General features: G+C 39.3%; 1 protein-coding gene across 1 annotated transcript in view; it reads right to left on the bottom strand.

Moving 5' to 3' along the window:
- SMYD3 (SET and MYND domain containing 3) overlaps positions 1-21516 on the bottom strand; it is a 463693-nt gene that overhangs the window by 387032 nt on the left and 55145 nt on the right. The window contains exon 2 of the mRNA XM_068403784.1: positions 2268-2331. Coding sequence (XP_068259885.1) covers positions 2268-2331 — 64 coding nt within the window. The remainder of the gene's footprint in view (positions 1-2267; positions 2332-21516) is intronic.

Below are 21516 nucleotides of genomic sequence, written 5' to 3'. Positions count from 1 at the left end.
TCAAAAAATAATCAAATCATTCAGCAACTAAGTGTAAATTGTAAATCCAACCACACAATTTGCGTTTCAGTTAACTGTATTTATAAAACTAAAATAGTCCTGTTCTGCCAATATTCACTTTTTAAATGTGCAGACTGCAACTTCATTCAGTACCCTACTGCTTATTTTTTCAGCAGTTAGTTCAATTAGAAGTGCACATATTAATGAATTGCACTAAAGCTGCAGAGGCTAAGTAGAGCACAAAGCCTTTGGCTTGGCCAAGGAGAGCTTTGCTAACATCTGCTATAAAACCAGAGCTGCACAGTAGTTTAGCTAGCTTATCAAAAGTAATATGAATTAGAGGACAGTCCTCAAAAGCAAACAGATCTGGCTGGTCTCAGTTTTATCTGCATCATCTGCCCTGAGTCCTCAATCCCAATAAATTCACTGTTTTGACTAGAAAGCAACATTTTTCAGTTATTCTTAATTGCTACCTAATATCACAGGATAGTATATAATATTAATTCAGTATTAATTTATTGATATTAACAGTTCAAGATATTATGTAACAGTAAATACACAGCATTTTAAGTGCAGATTACTTTTAGCAGCACTAGCATGTTTCACTGAAATCAATACCTCCAATTGTGGACGGCTGCAAGCACAGAAACCCTAGAGCTGGAAGCACAAAGCAGATACCCAAGATGGCTTCAGGCTATCCAGTGTGAATCTTTGAAGCACATTCACTTAGTTGTTTTCCCCAGGGAGGAAGCCCCATTTCCTACCTTTGTTGCTACTACACCTAAGCTGGAACAGGGTATTGCATTACACCTTGCAGATTTGCCAGCATCGTCTCATTTCACATTAGAAACTTGCCAATAGAAGCTTTACCAATGATTCTCCTGGTAGATATTTGTTTTAAACTTACCTTGCAAATACTTTGGTCTTTTATACTCTTCACAGTCATATTTTCCTTATGATCTCCCACAATAAATCTACTTGTGGCATTATTATTGATGCTACAGTAAGCACCTAATGTACGTTGCACACATTTGCCATACAACAAATCAAAATGACGTATCTTCCTCCTTTCCCCCTCCATATGTTTTAATCCCCAAAAGGAGAGGTTTCTGGCATGTCAAGAACACTCCAGATTATACTAATGCAGAATTGCTTATAGAAGCACATGATTGAATATCAAGGACTTAACTTTAAGAGTTAAATTACATTTAACAGAGTATCATTACTAGTCTGTTTTGAACATTAGTTGGTTTTCTTCATTTTTCTCTATATAGAAAAACAAAGAGAAATCACAATGCAAAAGAGGAATCATTTAAAAATTCAAGGGTTCTGTAAGATGACCCTCATGGTTCAAATCTCAGGTGCCTGGTTCTCTGCTGTTAGACCTTACACAGTCATTTACCCTTGCACGTCCACTCGGTACCACATCCTGCCGACTTCTGCACACATGCTTAAGTGACAATATAAGCCAAATATAAAAGCTAAAGTTTTAGGTTTGAACACCTTTAAGAACTGTTTCATAGGACAGAATCACAAGATAATTCAGGTTGGAAGGGATCTGCGGAGATCTCTAGTTGCAGAGAGGGGTCAGCTCTGGGGCCAGATCCAGCTCAGAGCTTTATCCAGCAGGGTCTTGAAACCCTCCAAGCACACAGATGACACAAACACTCTGGCCAGCCTGTTCCATCTCTTGGCTGTCCTCAGGGTGAAACAGCTTTTCTTTATACCCCATGTGAACCCGCCTTCTTTCAACTTAAGCCTGTTGTCCCTAGTCCTCCTGCCATGCACCACTGTGAAAAGCCTGGCTCCATCTTCTTGACACCCTCCTCAGAGATGCAGTTTTGCCCAAGGCCTTCTCTTCTCTGCACATTCTTGACCTTTATTTCCTCTTAAAAAACTGGAAAACATACTTTGCCATGATAAAAATTACTCTTGAAATACAAATTGTTTTACTGCAAAATTGACTTAGAGCCCTCATTCTACAGCCAGCAAAGCTGAGGAATTATTCCTCCCCCTCTAGCCAAGCACAGTCAAACACCACACGGTCAGCTTAGTTTTGTCTATTGCACTGATTATAATCTTATATTTGTAACTATAAAATACTCAAATAAAACAAGACCGCATGTTTACGCACTCTGTCCATAACTACAAATAAGAAATTGCAATGTGAAGGTATGACAATGTGCAAAATGCATGGAGACCCTGTAAATGAAGTATTCAAATGCCCGTTTTCTTCAACCCTTTATAGTTGTTATTTTTCATCTTACCTGACAAGATTTACCACAGTATTTAGCAGCCTTGCACTGAGAGCATCTGTGCAGCTGTTCATTCCTGTTTAGAAAAAAAAAGAAAATCAGTTACAAATACAAATAGAGCTTTGTATTTATCCTTCTTACATAACTAGCAATCTTCAAATATTCCAAGACAAGAAAAATACCTGAAAAACAAGACTAGTCTAAAATGCACTGTTACACAAGAAGAAATGGTGCATGGTTACATTCAAAGCTATATTCACAATCCTTTACTCATATGACTCAGCACCTCTGAGGCCACTTTGGATCAACAGTAAGGATATCAAATGTGCTTTTTTTTTTTGCCATATAGCTATAACCTCAAGGAGTTTGATTTTGTAGATAACATCATAATTAGAGCTGTGCAATAGTTAGTTGCACCTATCTATTATCTGTTTTGAGTCTTGTCTTAAGCAGGCATCATTATCTGTCCCAAGCAAGACCTTGCTGTGAACCTGCAATTGTGATCAAATTATAATTTTATAGAGTCTGAGACTGATATGTCAGTAGAAATTTCTGTCTTGAGAAAATACTTCTGACTGGTGGACAGTGGGACCAAAATAAAAATTCATTTAGGAGGGAAAAAAAAAATAATCAAAATTTAGTAAAATCTAGAAGGATGACTACCAGAGTTATATGTCACATCTAAAGTTAAAAGCACCTCCTGACTCTAATACCATTTCCTGATGCTTAGTTTACAGTTATAAGAGTTAAGAAAACATCACTGAAGTTCTGTAAATTTTTAGATACTAAGGAAATATTAAATGTGCAAGCACACACAGCAAATCTTAACACCTCAAATATGCATGCTCAAGTAAAGAGGTTAACTTCAGATGAGGAGAAATAAGACACAGATTATGATGCTCCCCTCCCCTCTTATTTTCCTGTAGAAAATACTGAACATGTTGCGTTACTCTGGTAACACTGCGTGGTTTTCACTTTGATCTTTTAGCGTACAAAGTTACTTACATGTTTCATGTGCATTCATTAGGCTGGGAAAACAGTATATACTATTTTTGTTGTTAAAACTGAAGGCAGGAGAGTTACATTACATATGCAATTAACTGGACTGTATGGACTGCATAATCCTTATTACTTCCCCTGAGACTTACTCCTGGTCATCCCTCTGGCCTTCACCAAGCACAGCACCTGACTGGGCGCCACTGTTCCCTTGTGAGCTGCGCACGGCCGAACGCAGCTCAGTGACACCCAAGAAACTGTCACCTTGAGCTACCCCTCAGTACCCCCTTCTCCACCCTTCTGCAAGGCAAAGAAGGAGGTCTGTGTCAGTCACACCGCTCTCCCCCTCAAAATGCAATTTTTGTAGTGCAATCTTCGCATTGCTATAATCTTTTACATTTAGCTGCCTTGAATCTTATTATACAGATTAATTCAGCCTTTCAATTTAATTGGGAGATAACTAAGTGTCTAACACAGCCATTTCGAACTCAAAGGGCAAGTTCAAATGATCAGATGAAGGACCTTTCTCTGCCAGATTCCCACTGTCTGCACGTCGGTACAAGGTGTTCTCTCTTCACTCACAGCCCAACTAATGAGACTAAAACAAACTGTAATTCTCTGTCTCTGCTGACACCAAAAGAAAACTCCTCTGCTGTCATCAGTAACCTAGAGGCTGCATACCATATACTCAGACTCCCAGCTCAACTGCTTGATGACATGACCTTTCTTCTTTTACTTACACAACTCAGTTGTCCCCAAATTTTAATTTCTATGTGTGACTTCAAAATGGTAGAACATTCTCCAAAGGCCACATCCAAAAAAGACAGCACCAACATGCCCACAAACCTCAATCTAGAACTTCCGGATGATGAATTTAGCCCACTGATTTCAGCTGTGACACCAAAACTATCAGGAGTAGAGGCAGAACACCAGAAATACCATGGAGCATCCTCTAGCACAAACCAACCTCTATTTTCCCCTCAAGTCCTACAAGTGGAAAAGGTATTTCGCTAATATATCAAAGTATTGCTATGTTTGAATTATTAAAAATAACAGCTTATGCACTATCTTAAGACTCTCAAACATTTAGGGAGTTTAGATAGCTGCATTGGTCAAAGATTAAGAGGAGCATAACAGACAGATCACTACAATCAAGTAACAATCTTTTCATTTCTACTACATAAAAATCACTATTTTGTTGCCCAGTATTTTGCAGGCATTCCTATTACCTACCCAGAGAAAAATAAATTAGAAATATTTCAGATGTAAGGATATGTTTTGCTAGTGCCTTCTTTACCTTCCTACCTGCAAAGCCAGCCCTGGAGACTGAAAAACCTAGCAACTGTTGGATTCCTATAAACAGGATCTAAAATCTTGTACGTGCATAATAGGTTTTCGATTTTAAGGTGCAATGCCTGAGGACAATTCAGAGTTAGAAACAAGTGTGAAATCTTAATTTTGCCTGCCAGGGAGAGCTGCTTCATTTTCAAGGTTGAGCAATGACACAACTTTAATGAGCCTATGATAGAGGAGCACATAGTTCTCATTCTAGATGAGCAGCTCATGTCAGAGTAATTTGGGGAAGAAATACAACTCAGTGGAATAATTACTGTAGACAAGAAAAAAGAAAAAGAAACGCTGTTTGGACCTGCTCATTGATTTGGATATCAGAAGCAGTCCAGGTATACATACATGCTCATAAACTACGCACACAAATTCTTCTTCACCGAGAAAAGTTTTGACACATCTTTTAATACTAAGCAGCATGTTGTATCAAGGACATAAAAGAATCATTTATAAGAAATCCACACTTTCTTTCTAGACATTTCACAACTAACAGGATAGATTAAAACTTTTCTGAAGATAGACCTTTCCGATTACCGAAAGAAGATACTCCAAGAACTTTAACTTGTTTAGCTACTGCTTTATTACCTTTCGAGTCTGCCAGCGAACCATTCACAACAGCGCAGGCAACATTACCACTAAAAATCTGCCTACTGACCCTAGAATAAAAAAAGAAAGCCAAGCACCTAGAACTTTTGTTTGCTGTTCAGCTCCCCACATGCACGGCCACAGCCCTCAAGACCATCACTCTGCAGCGTGTCCCTGTTGCTCTTTGCAGGTCTGCTTTACATGGCTGTACAGAATCACAGAGAGGTCACGAAGGAGCTTTTGGCCTCTCTTTTTCTAGACACCACCTTTGCATTCAATATCCTACATCCATGCTAGCAGTCTCTATCAAACTTCTCTTCATCATTACATCTGAATGACTAAGTACTCACCTTACTGCAGAATGACTGAGCAAAACTGTTTTGAAGGCAGACTTTTTTCTGTTCTCAATACTATTCATCAGAACACAGTAATGACTTAGGACTTCAATAACAGAGCATTCGGAACTTTAGTCCCATACACATTAAAGTACCAAAAAGTCTCAGCAGCAACAAGTAAAACAAATTCCCAAAGCAGAGTAATTATAACTTTCTGGAGCCAGGATTTAAATGAATGAATGCCCATAACTATCAGAGCAGGGTCTCCTACAGATTTCACGTTCTTCCATCAGAAGGCTACAGCTGACAACCTTAATATACTGCAAGCATATCTTGCCTTGGTATACCTCTTAGTATTTTTCCAAGAGATGCCCGGATTTATTGGAATTATTGGTGTTAAATCACCTACACTTATTCATTCTTTCTTTTGTAAAACAATTAGTGGACCTGTCGACACAAAGCACCAAACTCCTTCAGCACCCACCGAAGTTTCAACACTTTCCAGGATTATTTCCTTTGTATCCTTTGTCCCTAAGGGTTAACAATGCTGCAGTAACAAACACATACACACACAAAAATCTAAGGACCATCATTCAAAACCTGGATTTTTGCCAAACTGACACTGCTAGTCAGATTATTTTAATATGGTAAATCCCTGCTGGCACCATATAACGAATGAACTATTCATTCATCTTTTGGGGTTTCTCTGAATGACAAGCAGATGTAGACTGTCTGTTACAGAGCTCAATAGTAGAGCTACTGATAAAATTGTTGCTTTTTCTTCCAATCCTCTCCTCCCTCTTGGGCTAAAAAAAAAATTCCTTTAGATTTATAGCATCTATGCATCTTGCTACATGAGATTTTAAACGTAAACCAGCATGATCTAAAACACTTAATCTGAATATAAAGAATACAAGAATAAGATTCATGTATCCATATATACAGGATTCACACATTTTTTAACATTTTTAAAAGTGAGACAATTTGCCTAGTTTATTCCTGTCCTTCTCAATATTTTATTAATGTTATAGGCTTTATTGAAACAATTTTAAAGTCACTGTCAAATACTCCCATGCATTTATCATCTGTAAACATCATCTGGAGATAGTATCAGGTTGCTCACAAGTTATCTACTGCATTTCACCTAATGTGACTAATTTCATGGATGAGAAAATGCACAGAATTTGATCTAATGCATTCAGCAATACTTTAATCTCTGAAAAAGTTTCTGCTGCAACAGAAAAGGAAAGAAAGATGCAGCAATTGAAAATAAATTATTAATTTTCCAATACAGCTTCAGCAAGATTTTCCAAATAGCCACAACCCCTTATGAAATGGCAAGCACAAGCGAAGATCTTAGCCTGTACTAAAAAAACATCCACAAGAATAAAGTAAGCAGGGGTTGTCAGTTGTTCTCTAGCGTGGTTTTATGGTCAGGTGAAGAATCTTCACCCTGAGGAATTTGGATATTACTAATTCTTTTCATCATTATTTTCTACAAACACCATTCACAGAATAAGCTCGCCCAATGTGTACTGAGAAGGCAAAAAAATAAACCTAAATATACAGGTGGGTGGGGGAAGTCCCAAGGGATTGATATGGACAGGAGACAAAAGAAAACCTGTGAGATTGTGAAAAAACTCATAAGAGAGTTCAACTGGAAGTAGCACACACACACTCCCCAGCAAAATAACTTTTTTTCTTTTGGCTTTTTTAAAATTCCTTTTTGTTAAAGGTACGAGAAGACCAGAGCACTGCAAGGAGGGGCTGACAATGAGCGGTGAGGTAGCCGGGTCTATGGGAAGCTGCTCCCAAGTATGAGTGGCAGCACATAGCTAAAATCCTAAGAAGAACCTGTCAAGTCTCAATCAGAGTGAAGAGGTTGATGAGGGTTTGCCTGGACTGTCAGGCCCTATCAGAGCCACACCTGCACTCACAACGTACAAAACATGTCCCCTTTTAAAACATCACAAAATACTTCTGTTTGCCAGGAAAGGGTCTAATATAATTTTTAAAACCACAACAAAACCCAACCAAATACAATTAGACTACTTAATTTATAATGAAAATGCATCTACACTTCTCTGCTGACTGCAGGCACTTGACTTTCAGCCCTACTCACAAGATAAGTGTCAGATATAACAGAACATTTCATTACCAGACTGAGCTCAACACTCCTTCCTGTGCAGTTTATTCACACTTCTGCTTCTGCCACAGCTTGCAGGACAAAAGGGCAATCTCTCACAAATCCTCTACTGCATTTTTGTTGTTGATATTGTTTTTCAGCTAATAATCCAGCCCTATAATATATGTAACAAAAGAGCGGCTCTTTCAGACGCATGGCGTGTTGAACTAATTTCCGGAACAAATTCTTAGACCTTTGCGATTCAGTCGAACACATCAAGTGCATAAAGTCTACTTGGCTTTTCTCAAGTGTGTGCATTTCAGACCTGTCAGAAAGTGAAAGCAATCAATACCCACAATAAGCAAACATGTCATTCATCTTTTTACTAATATGCTTCTGTCTTCTAATAGTAAAAATAAAGATGTAAATAACAAAGAGCCATTTTAAATTTGGTAGAACTGAGAGCAGAGGGGTTATGCTAAATGAAATTACACCTTTCTTTCCTCATCTGTCTCCCAGCAGAAGAATAACTCAGTGTAGCGACACAGCTGGTCCCCAGCTGTTACCCCACTGCTGACCCATGTGAGCACCAGGCACTGCGGGTGGGGGGGCATCTCCAGCATACCAAAAGCCACAGCACGGCTCTGGGGACAAGGTCGAAGGGTCTTGGGGACCAGCTGGCAACAACCCCAGGGTGTATGCTTCTGCAACATCCCAAATCCAAGCCTTTGACAAACAACAACCCTCCGCAGCCAGCAAGCCATGCTCACAGCAGGGGTTCCCCATCCCTCTGGTGCCCCGGATGCTGATGTGGGGCACCTTAGCAGGCTCAGGGCTTCCCTCCTCTCCCCTGCCAGGGCCCTAGACCTGCTCTGTGATTGCAGATCAGCTGGCAGAGGAGAAGCCATCCTGTATGTGCCCCATGGCCCACAGCCTCTGAAATAAGGCTGCTGGGTTTTTCTGCCCTAAGGTTATTCTGTACACTGCTCTCAGGTCCCATGGAACCCATTGGGTCAAATCCACTGGGTGTGGGCAAACAAGAGTACAACAGGTAAGAAGCCTCTGAAATCTATGTCCCTAAAAGTCATGCAAAAATCTCCCATATCCTTCACCTGCACACTTCATTGTGTTGAGTAAGTATATGAATTAATCTTCTTTAACCTAACAGCAGCACTGGGGAGAAGTAGCTTTCTGAGAGGTAGCAAGAATGACAAATATTTAGAGTTAAAAGATAGTAGCTACAGCTAACCATCAATGATCAGAGTCACTTATTCAAGCGAGAACTGAGACCTTTTATACATGAAAAACACACTTATTTTATTTCCAAATATAATGATCATCTACTTTATACTTGAATATACTACAGAAGTGGTATCGCACCGTCCAGGTTAAAAAAAAAAATTGAGAAAACATGAATAACAAAAGCACTTGGCCTGTGACGGAAGTTCAGTTAAGGCATTTGCACTCCCAAGCACACCACCCAGTAACACCACAAAAATACAGTTTTTTCAGGATGACTTCCATAACTGAAGTCTTGGCTTCTGAAGTCTCACATGCCACCATGAATGTCCACATTTGCTGCTGTTTTCTGTAATTCTTGCTACACCCAGCCATATATTTAACACGCTGAACCATTTCTGGATACACTCCATAAGGAAAAAACAGAATTCAAATAGATGAGGGGAGAGAGAGGATCCTTCTGGCTAGAACAGGTGTCAGTTCTGTTCAGATTTTACAAAATTTTGTTTTCACGTGTGTATTATCTTTATTTGGTTTTAAAATATACACTGAATAGGTGATGAATGTGCTGGGTCACATGACTTCAGCTGACAGGATGTTCTGGATGGTATTTTTTGCCTGGTTTTGTGTATTAGGTATTATCTTCCTTTTTTTTTTTTTTCCTGCATCTCAGTTTTTCTTCTGAAGAATACCTGGTCTGAAAACTGCGAAAAACATTTTCTAAATAAAACCTTATTGTGGTCTACAATAATTTCTTCATTCCAGTATCATCTTTTCTGACGATTTGTGTTGGATTTTTAGCTTTTTCTTCTTTTGGGGGTCACAGGAGGCAGAATCAAGGCTGGAAAAACAATAAGAGACATCCATAGGGTAGATTTTCATTTACTCCTATGTAGAAGCTAGCCTTTGTGTACATGCAGCGATAGCACCATTGCTAAAAGCTGATACAAAAATGTTTATTTTTCAAAACTTCTCTGCACTATTTTGGAAAAGATTGGGTATTTTAAAATATCCAACACTCACAGAATGGTGCAAGATTCTTCACTGAAACTGAAAAGTTCTCTAAAGTCACAAAGAGATGATTCTCCTTCAGTTAAACTGATGCCCCCCCCAATTAATTTTCTGAAAATAGAGCCACTAGAAGTACAATATTTATTCTGATACAACCAAGAACAGAATTCTACACTTCTGCGTTAAGCTGGTAACTGATAAAAAGCTTCATATGCAGTGCTTTCCAACCAAATTAGTGAAGAAATACCTAACAATATGGTCCTCAAACAGGCAATAAATTTAATGTTACCTTTGAATTCTACTTCTTCATTCAATATTTACCTCTGATCATAACCTATGCAAGGAAATACAAGAAACTCTCTCTTCTGAAAGCACAGAAAAGACTTCAGAAGTAATTTCAGTAGTACAAGGCCCTTTAACTGAAAATGATGTTCAGGAGAAGCGCTCAGCTTCTCCTGAAACAGTCCCTTTTTGTTCTAGAAGACAGACTAGCTTTAGAATAAAATACCTTTTACATGTTTATATGTGTATATATATACATACATATAGTATATATATATACACACACACACGCGCGAACATTTTATCAACATGCACGATGAATAAAACAAATACCATCACACAGAAATCAATAGTTGTGTGAAAATACCATAATTATCCTCCCAGCAAAACTCACAGCTATGCCCCACTGAGAGCACTGAAGCAGAAACACAGCAAAATTTGGCTCCGAGAGCACAAGGCAACTACTACAAATTGTCTCCTACAGCTACCTGCACTGCAAAGCTACTTGGACACAACTTCCCTCAAATCAAGGCCACCTCCAGTGTTTGCCTCCAGTCAGCACATCAACATGCCTCCAGCAATTTCAGGCATAAACAGATTAATTTCAGTCACACAGTACATTCATTCCACCATGGGATTTTAATTAAAGAAGAAAGCCAAATACTGAGGAAGACTAAGATTATCTTTCACAATATGAAAAGGTCGTATCTATAACTTAGAAACATGTAAAAAAAAAAAGCTACATATTTTTAAACGCTCATTTCTGGAAGATATGGTTACAATCCAATGAAGGCGAGTATAACAAAACATCCCGTCTTTCACTTTTCCCTATAAAAATGACAAATGCATTGTTCACTATTCTGCTGTATGTCCAAGAATTTTTTTTCTTTGACCCATAAGTAAACATTCCACAAAAAAGAAAGTTGTTACTCTAAAATATCATACTGCTGTAAATATTTACATCCTGCTAGTATTACCTCCCGGATCATATGGATCTATGATTTTCAGTGAAATATAAACCTCTCTGAACCTCTCAGAGAGGAATATCTTCATCAGTTTTTTTTTTCTTTGTTAGCTCCTTTCCCTTCTTGACCATATTTATATTTTCAGGATACCTATTTTTTAGAGGTCCTACAATGCTTATTTACTTGCTTTTCTGCTCACAAACATGAACAGTTACACGCGAAAGTCCTTTCATTCCCTATAGAACGCGTTTGGAAAGTGCTGATCAAAAAATAAGGTATTTCAGGCAACAAACTTGGACAGACATAGCAATACAGCCAGGCTCAAAATAAATCGCAGTACATTTTGTCTCATAAATTTAGAATTGGGTAAGGATGTACATCAAGTTAACCCCTCATTTTCACCTGCTTAGCTCTTATGTTCAGATCACCCCCAAGTTAAGATACAAATGCAGGTGACTGGAACAGGATAGCCAGTTCTGCTTATAAACCGAAGAACCCACAAAGCTAGAAAACAGGAGTGAAATGCACAGAAAAAATGTGTTTCTATCAGATCGCAGAGAGGGCTGATGACACAGAGAAACAGATTCATGCATGTACTGGCACAGAGCCCAGAGAAACAGCTTGTTTCCCCTTTGCTCAGGTGTAATCTGATATTGTGAGGTCTTGCAAGATATCCAAAGCATTCTTGTCATGAACTGGATACTCATAAAATCCCGCTGAAGACTTTTGTATTAGAAGAATGTGAAAATGATCTTGACATCAGTAACTCTGCTTCCCGCCTCCAGCCAGCCCTCCAGAGCAGGATGGCTTTCTGCTGTACCTGTTCCTCTTGGGATACACTTTAAATGCATACAGGTTTCCCTCAGACAAAAGCATTTCTGATACCAAGTCTAATCTTCACCTCTTAGAAATGCAGACTATTCCTTACAGTACCACTGTTTACTCTCCTAAACTATTCCACACAATTGCAAGGCATTGGAAAAACCTGAAGAAAGATCACTTTTAGAAGATCTACAAAGACCTGTAATAAATTTACAAATAGCTGCGTAACCAGTTCTCTCTCAGTCTAGCTGGATGGACAGTCTTTTAAATTACCATTAACAGACACCTTCTGACTTTTTTTTAAAACATATATTTTTCTTTAAATCTTCTGTATTTCATCAGTTCTTTTCCTGTCATTTAATTATGTCCAGCCTTGCAGGCATTTTGGTTTTCTTGCCATTGTTCATATTTTTTCCCCAATTTTCTCCTTGTTTCAACAACCTTTCTGTTAGGGAATATCTTTCCCCTTTTCTCAATGGAAAAGGCCTTGTTTTTTTCCTTAAAGTCTCATTTTGTTCTCTATCAGCCTCAAAAGGTTTTTATCTGCCAATAATTTCTGTCCAAGAATGAAACAAAATATGGCTTGGAAATACCTGAAAAGAGTGGACTTTTATTTATAAAGCACAGTGCCAAATACGCTTACTGAATGATGATTTTTCATTTTACACTCCTTACGGCAATTTTCATTTCACATCAGGGTGATCATATTCAAGCAACTTGATCTGAGAACATTTTACAAAGTTTCTTCCTATCAAGTGCTTAAATAAAATCCATTATGTCACATCTACCACTTCTGTCTTGAACAGATTCTGGATGTCAATACAGAAGGGATGTCTTCCCTTCTGCCTCCCTCCTTTATGCGTCACCGAAAGGCGGATTTCGTGGGTCCCACTCTAAAGCTTAATTTTGGAGATGTTCCCCAATAAGAATGAAGGCATTTCATATTAGCACTGGGACAGTAATGCTACATCAAATTATTCAGAAAATGCAGAATTTTTTTTTAAATATCCACTATTGACTTCTATACGGCAGTTAAAGCCAAATTGTTATTTTCATTACAGCTGCTTTGTACCATTGATGACGGAAAGCAAGATCTTCAAGCAGGACTAAGAATATAATAGCTAAAAGTTAAACCTTGAAGTTAAACCTTAAAACTGCCCTAAAGTCCATTTATAATGCCAGATTGACTGAAAGGAATCTTACTATACAAAATGTAGTCACTAAACTTTTCACATCTCAAACCATAAAGTCCTAGAGCTGAAAGATTCATTGAAGCCTTCATCTTCTTCTCAAAGATCTTTGTAAGGTTCTGCAGCACTTCAGTTAACCTGTTTGTACTGAAACTCCTGCAAATGTCCCCAAACTCAGCCTCAACTACTGCAGTCAGAGTGCCTACAGGAAAGCATGGGCAGTGCATGGTGCTACGCAAGAAAGCAGCAAGCACCCGAGCATCTAACAGAGCAAAGGTCCACGCTGCTGCGTGGCTAGCAAACACCACCCAAACGGCAGAAAGCAAAGGAGGGTACACGAGCTAATAAGCACTCCTGTAGATACGTGTGCAGCGAAGACGCAAGTTGCTTTCAAGGCCTCTACTAAATATTCCACTGTAACAAGCACAGAAATACCAAGGCTGAACTGTGTAGTGATATTTGTTCACCTCTTACTTGCTTCCGCCCCCACTTCATTTGGTGTCCTGCTACAGAAGCAGGACAAGGTCCCAAACCCATTTCTTGCTCAATACTCTGAGAGAGTCACTACCATTGTGGATCTGGCTAAGATGCTGTGACTACTGATCTGAGAAAGTCTGTGCAGGACTGGAGTCTTCCCACTCCAAAATAAAAAGCAAAGGAAAGCCATAAATCAGTTCCATATCACCTAATACTTACTCTCTGTACTCTGGTGACATCTGAGGGCTAAAAGTGTAATAGATGTTTCTTCAATTCAAAAGATTAGTCATCCAAGTTTCCCTTTTCCATTTAGTAGAGAAGCAAAAAAAGTCAAAAGAAATGCCTCTATAACTATAGTGACACCTATATATTTTCAGAAAAAGATAATTATAATTTAACAGCTGAGAGCACTAGCATTAATTTTCCTCAGTCCACTTCCCACCCATTACACATATCACATAGTAAGAAAGCAAAAACTATACATCTTTCATGGTTTCCAAAGTTCTCCATTTCCAACAGAAAGGTCTTTTAAAAGAAATTGGCCCAATTCAGAAGTGTATTTTAGAACCCTATGTCATCACCAGCTTCAGAACAAACTTTCCTGCTGAAGAATTAACAGTCTGACCAGGAAGGCATCTAAGCCTGGGAGTAACTCTGAAAATTTCAGTAGCAGTAACTGACGTGCCTGAAGGCATGTCTGCAAATGGCAGCCCTCTCTCGCAAACTAGTTCTGTTATTAGTAACGCTACATTTCTAACTGTAGTCAATACCTTCATAAAAGATACTTATTCCAACTAAGGAAGTGTTCGAATAATTTAGTTTAGAAAATAAGAGAAGGAACACAAATAATACTTGCAAAAAAAATTTTTACAAATTCTGTTGGAAATGTCAAAATGGAGATAAAACGTGGGTAGCTTTCAGAATTCAAATAACTCAAATTAATTGTGTTCAATCTTAAATTTTTAAAAGATCTCATGTATTTTTAAATGAAGCCTTCTCCATTTCTAGCTCAGTTTATCATGCAATATAATGACATTGCATTAATATGAGAAATAACCAAGTGCTTTTTAAAAATCTGAAGCTGATATTTTCATTAATAGAATCAATTTCTTAATTAAGTCACAGGAATGTCAATATACAACGTGCTTCCCCACACTTAACTACTGGTTATCATTTTTTTCTTACAACATTCCATAGCGAATGTTGGAAGAAGGAGGAGCTGCCAAGCCATAATATCTGTCACAAGATGATAGATTGTCATCTGCTTTCCTCCTGACTTGTGCCAATCACAATGCATCAGTGCACATTTCCATTTCAAAAATTGCCACTGGTATTGAAGAAGCTTCAAAGAGGCATAGACTCTGCAAGGAGGTTTGAATTAATATGGAGAATAACAAACTGATATGTATTGGCTGTGGATTTCGCACAATTATCCAGTTAAAATTGTTTATGTTCCAGAAAATACTACTTTTACATCACTATAAGTCTTCAGTTAAATCTCATTTTCACCATGGCCAAGAAACGTGGGCCTTTAATCATCATACTGTGGCTCCAGTGATGGGCCATGAGTGAAATCAGATTGTTTCAGTTCCATAACCATGGAATAAGACTTTGCAGAGCACAGTACAAGAAAATGAGAAATACATTATTCCTTATTTGCAAAGGAAGAAAGCGAAGGTTTATTGTGATGGGCAAACACTGGGAGAGAGCTAGAGTTTTTGTTAATGTATATCAGTGCTGATACAGCTTATAGATATCAGTAGAAGTTAAACAATCAACATGAACACTCTGCTTTGCAGAATAAAAGAAATGCCAGCAGTATGTGTTTGAAAAACATGAGCCTCTGGTAATTTCTCAAGTCAATCATGATCCAAATCAATGAACTGAAAAAGCGTGTGGGAAGGAATGATCCATCACAATCACACTGTTTTGTAAAAACTTCACTTTCATTAAGATTGCAAAATAAAAAGATTTTTTCAAGTATGTGCATATACATATATATATCTTTATCCATATATACAACCTCTCTTGTCTTTCTTATTCCTATTCTGAATTTTTCATCTCATATTTGCTACTTTCTCGTATTTCTCACGAAAACATTACACTCTAATTCATCATGTTTTCTGAATATCCGCCACCACCCTGCAGTAACACAATGAAACTCAGAAGAGGTCCCTCACCAGCTCCAGCACCTGCTCCCTTCGACAGCTCTGCTGGCACACACACGAGTGGCTCGTGCATATTAGAAAGGCTGGTACAGTGTCGGCATGATTGACACAAAACGTACATTTAGCTTATTTCACAGCTTGAATGCTGGTTTCCAGTCAAACTTTACATCCAAATTGGAGACTTTACCATTATAAATGGAGGGAGGGACAAGTGTTCTTCTACTGTGCACGCGTCACTCAAAAACGTTACAGCATGCCAACAAGTAGCTCATGTTAAGTCCCCGCTGTTGTTACATGACTGCAATAGGTACTTAAGTTAAAGCTGACTTGAGTATTTCTTATGAAAGCATCAACATGTGTTAGCTGTAAATGAGAGGTGCAGAGAAAGTATTCCTATGCAGGCCAGCTGCAAGAACAAGCACCTACAGACCGCGAGGCAAACGCCTGACCTCTGTCATCCTGGTTGCTTAGGCTGTGCAGGAAACACTCACTGAAGTAGGTATTTTTTAAGATCTGCAGAGAAAAAGCAAAGTTGAATTGTCAGTATACACAGTAGGAGATGCAGGTTTAGTTTGGGGTTTGGGGATTTTTGTTTTGTTTCATTTTAGTCAAGAGCCTGGCTCCTCTGTTTGCTTAAATTGGGGTTATTCTCAGATAGTAAGTGGAGTGAAGCCTCTCATTAATTTCACATAGATCATTAAGAGAGCTAAAAGAACCCAAATCACACCTACAATTTAAGTCGAATGTAAGAACTCAACATGAAAACACTCCACACCTCCTTTTGGCGGACTCTTCAAAACCCAAATACATTGTCTGAAAAAGAGATCTACTACTTCTCAGCGAACACAGCTAAGAGAACACAGCTCTGTCATCTACAAAAACTAGTTCTAATACTAAAATATTTGTCTGAAGAAAAAAACTTTTTTGCATTTATAAGTGCTGCTTATGGAAATCACCTCTACTAACACGAAATAAAAATGATAAAAACATTCCAACACAGGAAGGCCAAAAAAATGACAAAAAGGTGAAGAATACTTTTAACCCACCCTAATGCAGCTACCTATTACCATGGCAAAATTCAACTTTGGAAGAGATGAGATTTCTTGACAGCTGGCAGCTCCAGGTCATGGAACAAAATTCCCATCGGCCAAGGAACCACTCATGTTTCAAATCAGAAATCTAATCTTTAGAAAATCTGTATTGTTTGGGGTTATTTATTTATTAAATATTTATTATTTATTTATTATTAAAAGTAAATTATATTTTGGAATTGACATGTAGTGCATTTTCTACTGCTGTGATGGCTTCCACACTGAACAAGTTATGTTTAAAGAACGTATGTTTGTTCAGGGCTGTCAATTAGAAAAATTACGTATTTCAATTAAGCTGTGTTCTTACACAGAAATAATTCTCCATTTCTTCTTAAAAGCAGATTGAATTTACAATCTGCTATTATATAGGTATTTCAGTTGTTCTAAAACAACCTCATTCGAGGGGCTGAGTAGTGGCATCCCCTCTGCTGTGCATTAGTGTTACCGAAGTCAGGCTAAGTACATGCTGGTTACATGACAATTAACCAAAATTTGGTTAACTTCACATCAATAACCCCAGGATTTTGTACAAATTCTTCACAACAGAAAGAGACTTTCACAAAGCCTGAAAAGCTTGCATTTATGATTGAGATACATACATATATGCCAGATGTTTCCAAACAAAGCCACTTTAAATTTGGAGAGTATACAGAAGACACTGATACAGAATAATTTGCTGATTCAGAACCATGTGTTTGCACTTCATATAAAGCTACTTTTTCATCCAATTTGATAAAAAGTTCCCCGCATGATACTAGGTCGTTGTGCTGCTGAAGAAGAGGCCTTCTGCAGGAGAGAGAAAGCCAAGGCTCTGACCACTGCATTCATTTAAAAAAAAAATAAAAATAAAAAATCTACAAGTTCAGTTTTTTGTCTGGGTTTTTTGGCCAATAAAACACCAAAGAAACCTAAACAAGATACAGACCAAGGACTGATGGATCAATCCCCCACACACACACAATCACAATCTTTTTAAATTATTTTTCTGCATTCCTCATCCTAAACCATGGGTTAGGTGAACAGCTGCAGTGTCTCATCCCATAAGAGACAGCAGGAGTTCCTTAACCTACCTGACCAGGAAACTGCAAGGGTCGTATTTGTTGAGACTTTTAAAAACCTTGGGTGGAAATTTGGATTAGTGCGTGTTTGGTATTAATCGTTATTGTAAAACTCATGAACCTGAAAATGTCTGTAATGTTTTAAGCTAAAATACGGACTGAGCTTCCAAGACTAATTTGTGTTGGCAATGTTCAAGACAGAATTACAAACAGATGTTCTAGGTCTGTCTGAAAAACTAAGAGTTTTGGGGATAAAAGTCTTCTGAACAATTAATGATATTGCCAAAATAAATAAATATGCAGTCATCTGCTAAAACTAAACATATATAAACACATAACCCCAAACCAAAGTGTATATATCCTATGAAAATACTGAACAGATTAACATAATCTAGGCAGTGCCAAGACAGTTGTTTTAGGATGCTACAAGAACATGATACAACTCTCTTTTAGAGTGAAAATATGATATACTTAATAGTACCATTATATATTAAAAAAATACATGTGGGAAAGAAAGAACCACTGAGACTTGGACTCTCTGAAATACTTAAGAATGAATGACACAAAATCAGAGCCTCAGCTAGGGATAAAAGCAGATAACAGATTACCAATTTATTAACACTTTTACATGGCCTTAGAAGGTGCTTTTATTTTCACGGGGACATTGACTTTGAAAAGAAAATTAGATTTTAAAAAAATAAAATAAGACGAAGTACAAGTATTTTAGAATGCTGGCAAGAAAAAATAAATCCTAAATGCAGTACATTATATCTAATTCGTGAAGTATTAAAATAACACATTAAGTGTACCCTAAACTAACTGCAAACAGAGAAATTGGCAGGATAAATTGTCCTACCATCCTATAATGCTTATAACATTTAACTGGAATTCTTATAAGGACACAAACCAAAAAGCAGCTTAAGTCCATTTTTGTGGTGGATTTGTGTGCTTTTAAAGAGGAGTTATTCATTCTTGGATCTCTCCTACTCTTAGGATTTGCTCATTCTGTGTAATTACTAAGAAATACCACAGCTCTTGTAGCTATGACTTGAAGAAACCAATTAAGTTCCCAAATACTTACTTGATTCAGAGTTAAAACTATTCAAGTACATTTTCTAAGATGACAAAAATTCTGTTTATGAAAGCATACTGAGGATGTATACATCAAAAACATTTACACTTTAGCATTTTCTAGTGGAAAACATATTTGGTAGGATGAGTGGACAGCTTCAGGTGAAAATACTGGATAAAGGCAACTATGTAAATAAAAGGAGGAAAACCACAGATTTCTGGAATGAGACCTGGTGTCTTCTCCAGTGCTGAATTCTGAGTCCAGAAGACAAAGCTTACATAGTAGAGTACCATTACCTTCCTCAGCAATGGACTTCTCTTGTACCACTGAAGTCTTTGACAGTTTTCACAGACTACACTAGTGCAGGATGAAAGTAGTAATAGAAAATAGTAATAGGGATTTTGGGTTTGTTGACCACGGGGCGGCTTTCATGACACCGGGCCTGCTTATGCCGGATGGGGAACAGCTAAATCAGAAGGGGGAAAGGGTTATGGCCCAGAAGTTGGCAGGGCTGATCAAGAGGTCTTTAAATTAGGTTCAATGGGGGAGGGGGATAAGACCAGGGCAGCCACAAATAAACCTAGGGGTGACAGGCCTGCGTCAGGGGCAAGGCCGCTAGCCCAGCTGAAGTGCGTTTACACCAATGCACACAGTATGGGCAACAAACAGGAAGAGCTACAGGCCCCTGTACAGCAGGAAGGTTATGATGTGGTTGCCATCACAGAAACGTGGTGGGATGACTCTCATGACTGGAGTGCAACTATGGATGGCTATAAGCTCTTTAAGAGGGACAGGCGAAGCAGGAGAGGCGGTGGGGTAGCGCTATATGTTAGGGAGTGCTTGGACTGTGTTGAAATTGAGGAAGATGGTGAGGATGACAAGGTTGAATGTTTATGGGTGAAGATCAGGGGGAAGGTCGGCAGGGCGGACATTACGGTGGGAGTCTGTTATAGACCACCCAACCAGGATGAGCAGGCGGACGAGGCGTTTTACAAGCGGCTGTCAGAAGCCGCCCGGTCGCCGGCCCTTGTACTCGTGGGCGACTTCAACTTGCCAGATGTCTGCTGGAAATACAACATGGCAGAGAGGAAGCAATCTAGGAGGTTCCTAGAATGTGTGAATGGAGGCAAGACTATGGCCGTGGCAAAAGACGAGTGCCCTCCTTGCCTGCTTTGCCTCCACAGGTGCCTCTGAGCAATAGATATGAAGCCCTAGTGGAATACAGCCGGTCCAATGGGGATGTGGTGGAGAGGCAACCTATATCAGAGGTCCCACCACAGTCAGAAAAACCTGACAGGCGTATAGCTACCTCCTCCACAAGGAAGAAGAGAAGAGTTTTAGTGGTTGAAGACTCCTTCCTAAAGGGATCTGAGGGCCCAATATGCAGAGCTGACCCCCATCACAGGGAGGTCTGCAGCCTGCCTGGAGCCCGAATCAGGGATATCACCAGGAAACTCCCCAACCTCGTGAAGGCCACAGACTACTACCCCCTGCTGATCTTCCAGACAGGTGGGGAAGAAGTTGCATCCCGTAGTCTGAGGGGGATGAAGAAAGACTACAAGGCCCTAGGACGGTTGGTGAAAGAGTCTGGGGCACAAGTTGTTTTCTCCTCCCTCCTTCCATTTTCAGGTGATGACGTGGGATGGAATAGTAGGATTCTCTCTATAAATGCCTGGCTACGAGACTGGTGCTACAGGCAGGGCTTTGGGTTCTTTGATAATGGCTGGTTTTATAAGACAACAGGCGTGACAGTGATACATGGGAAAGGTTTATGTCGTAGGGGCAAAAGGGTTCTGGGACAGGAATTAGCAGGGCTCATTCAGAGAGCTTTAAACTAGATTCGAAGGGGGATGGGGTAGTAGCTGGGCTTGCACCACTGGGGCAACGCTCTAGTGTTGAGGTAGACCAGGAGGTCCCCCAGCCCCCTGGGGTGAAATCGGTGTGCTCAGCTCGCTCCCTGAAATGCCTGTACACCAATGCGCGCAGCATGGGGAATAAACAGGAGGAGCTGGAAATCCATGTTCGGTCGGGGGGCTATGATCTAGTGGCAATCACAGAGACTTGGTGGGACGCCTCGCATGACTGGAATGTGGTCATGGATGGCTATGTCCTGTTCAGGAAAGACAGGCCACTAAGGAGAGGTGGTGGAGTTGCTCTTTATGTGAGTGAGCAGCTAGAATGTATTGAGTTCTGTCCAGGGGCGGATCAGGAGCGAGTTGAGAGTTTGTGGGTGCGAATTAAGGGGCAGGCTGGCAGGGGTGATACTGTTGTGGGTGTCTATTACAGGCCACCGGATCAGGATGAGGAGGGTGATGAGGCCTTCTACAGGCAGCTGAGAGCAGTCTTGCAATTACAGGGCCTGGTTGTCGTGGGGGATTTCAACTACCCTGATATTTGCTGGGAGGCCTACACAGCCAGCCATCCTCAGTCCAGGAGGTTCCTCCAGTGCATTGATGATAACTTTCTGATGCAAATGGTGGGTGAACCAACTAGGCGAG

This window comes from Nyctibius grandis, chromosome 1, assembly GCF_013368605.1.
Source record: "Nyctibius grandis isolate bNycGra1 chromosome 1, bNycGra1.pri, whole genome shotgun sequence".
Classification (NCBI taxonomy): Eukaryota; Metazoa; Chordata; class Aves; order Nyctibiiformes; family Nyctibiidae; genus Nyctibius; species Nyctibius grandis.
Note: the sequence above shows the minus strand (reverse complement) of the source record. Positions and strands in the feature narration are given on the sequence as shown.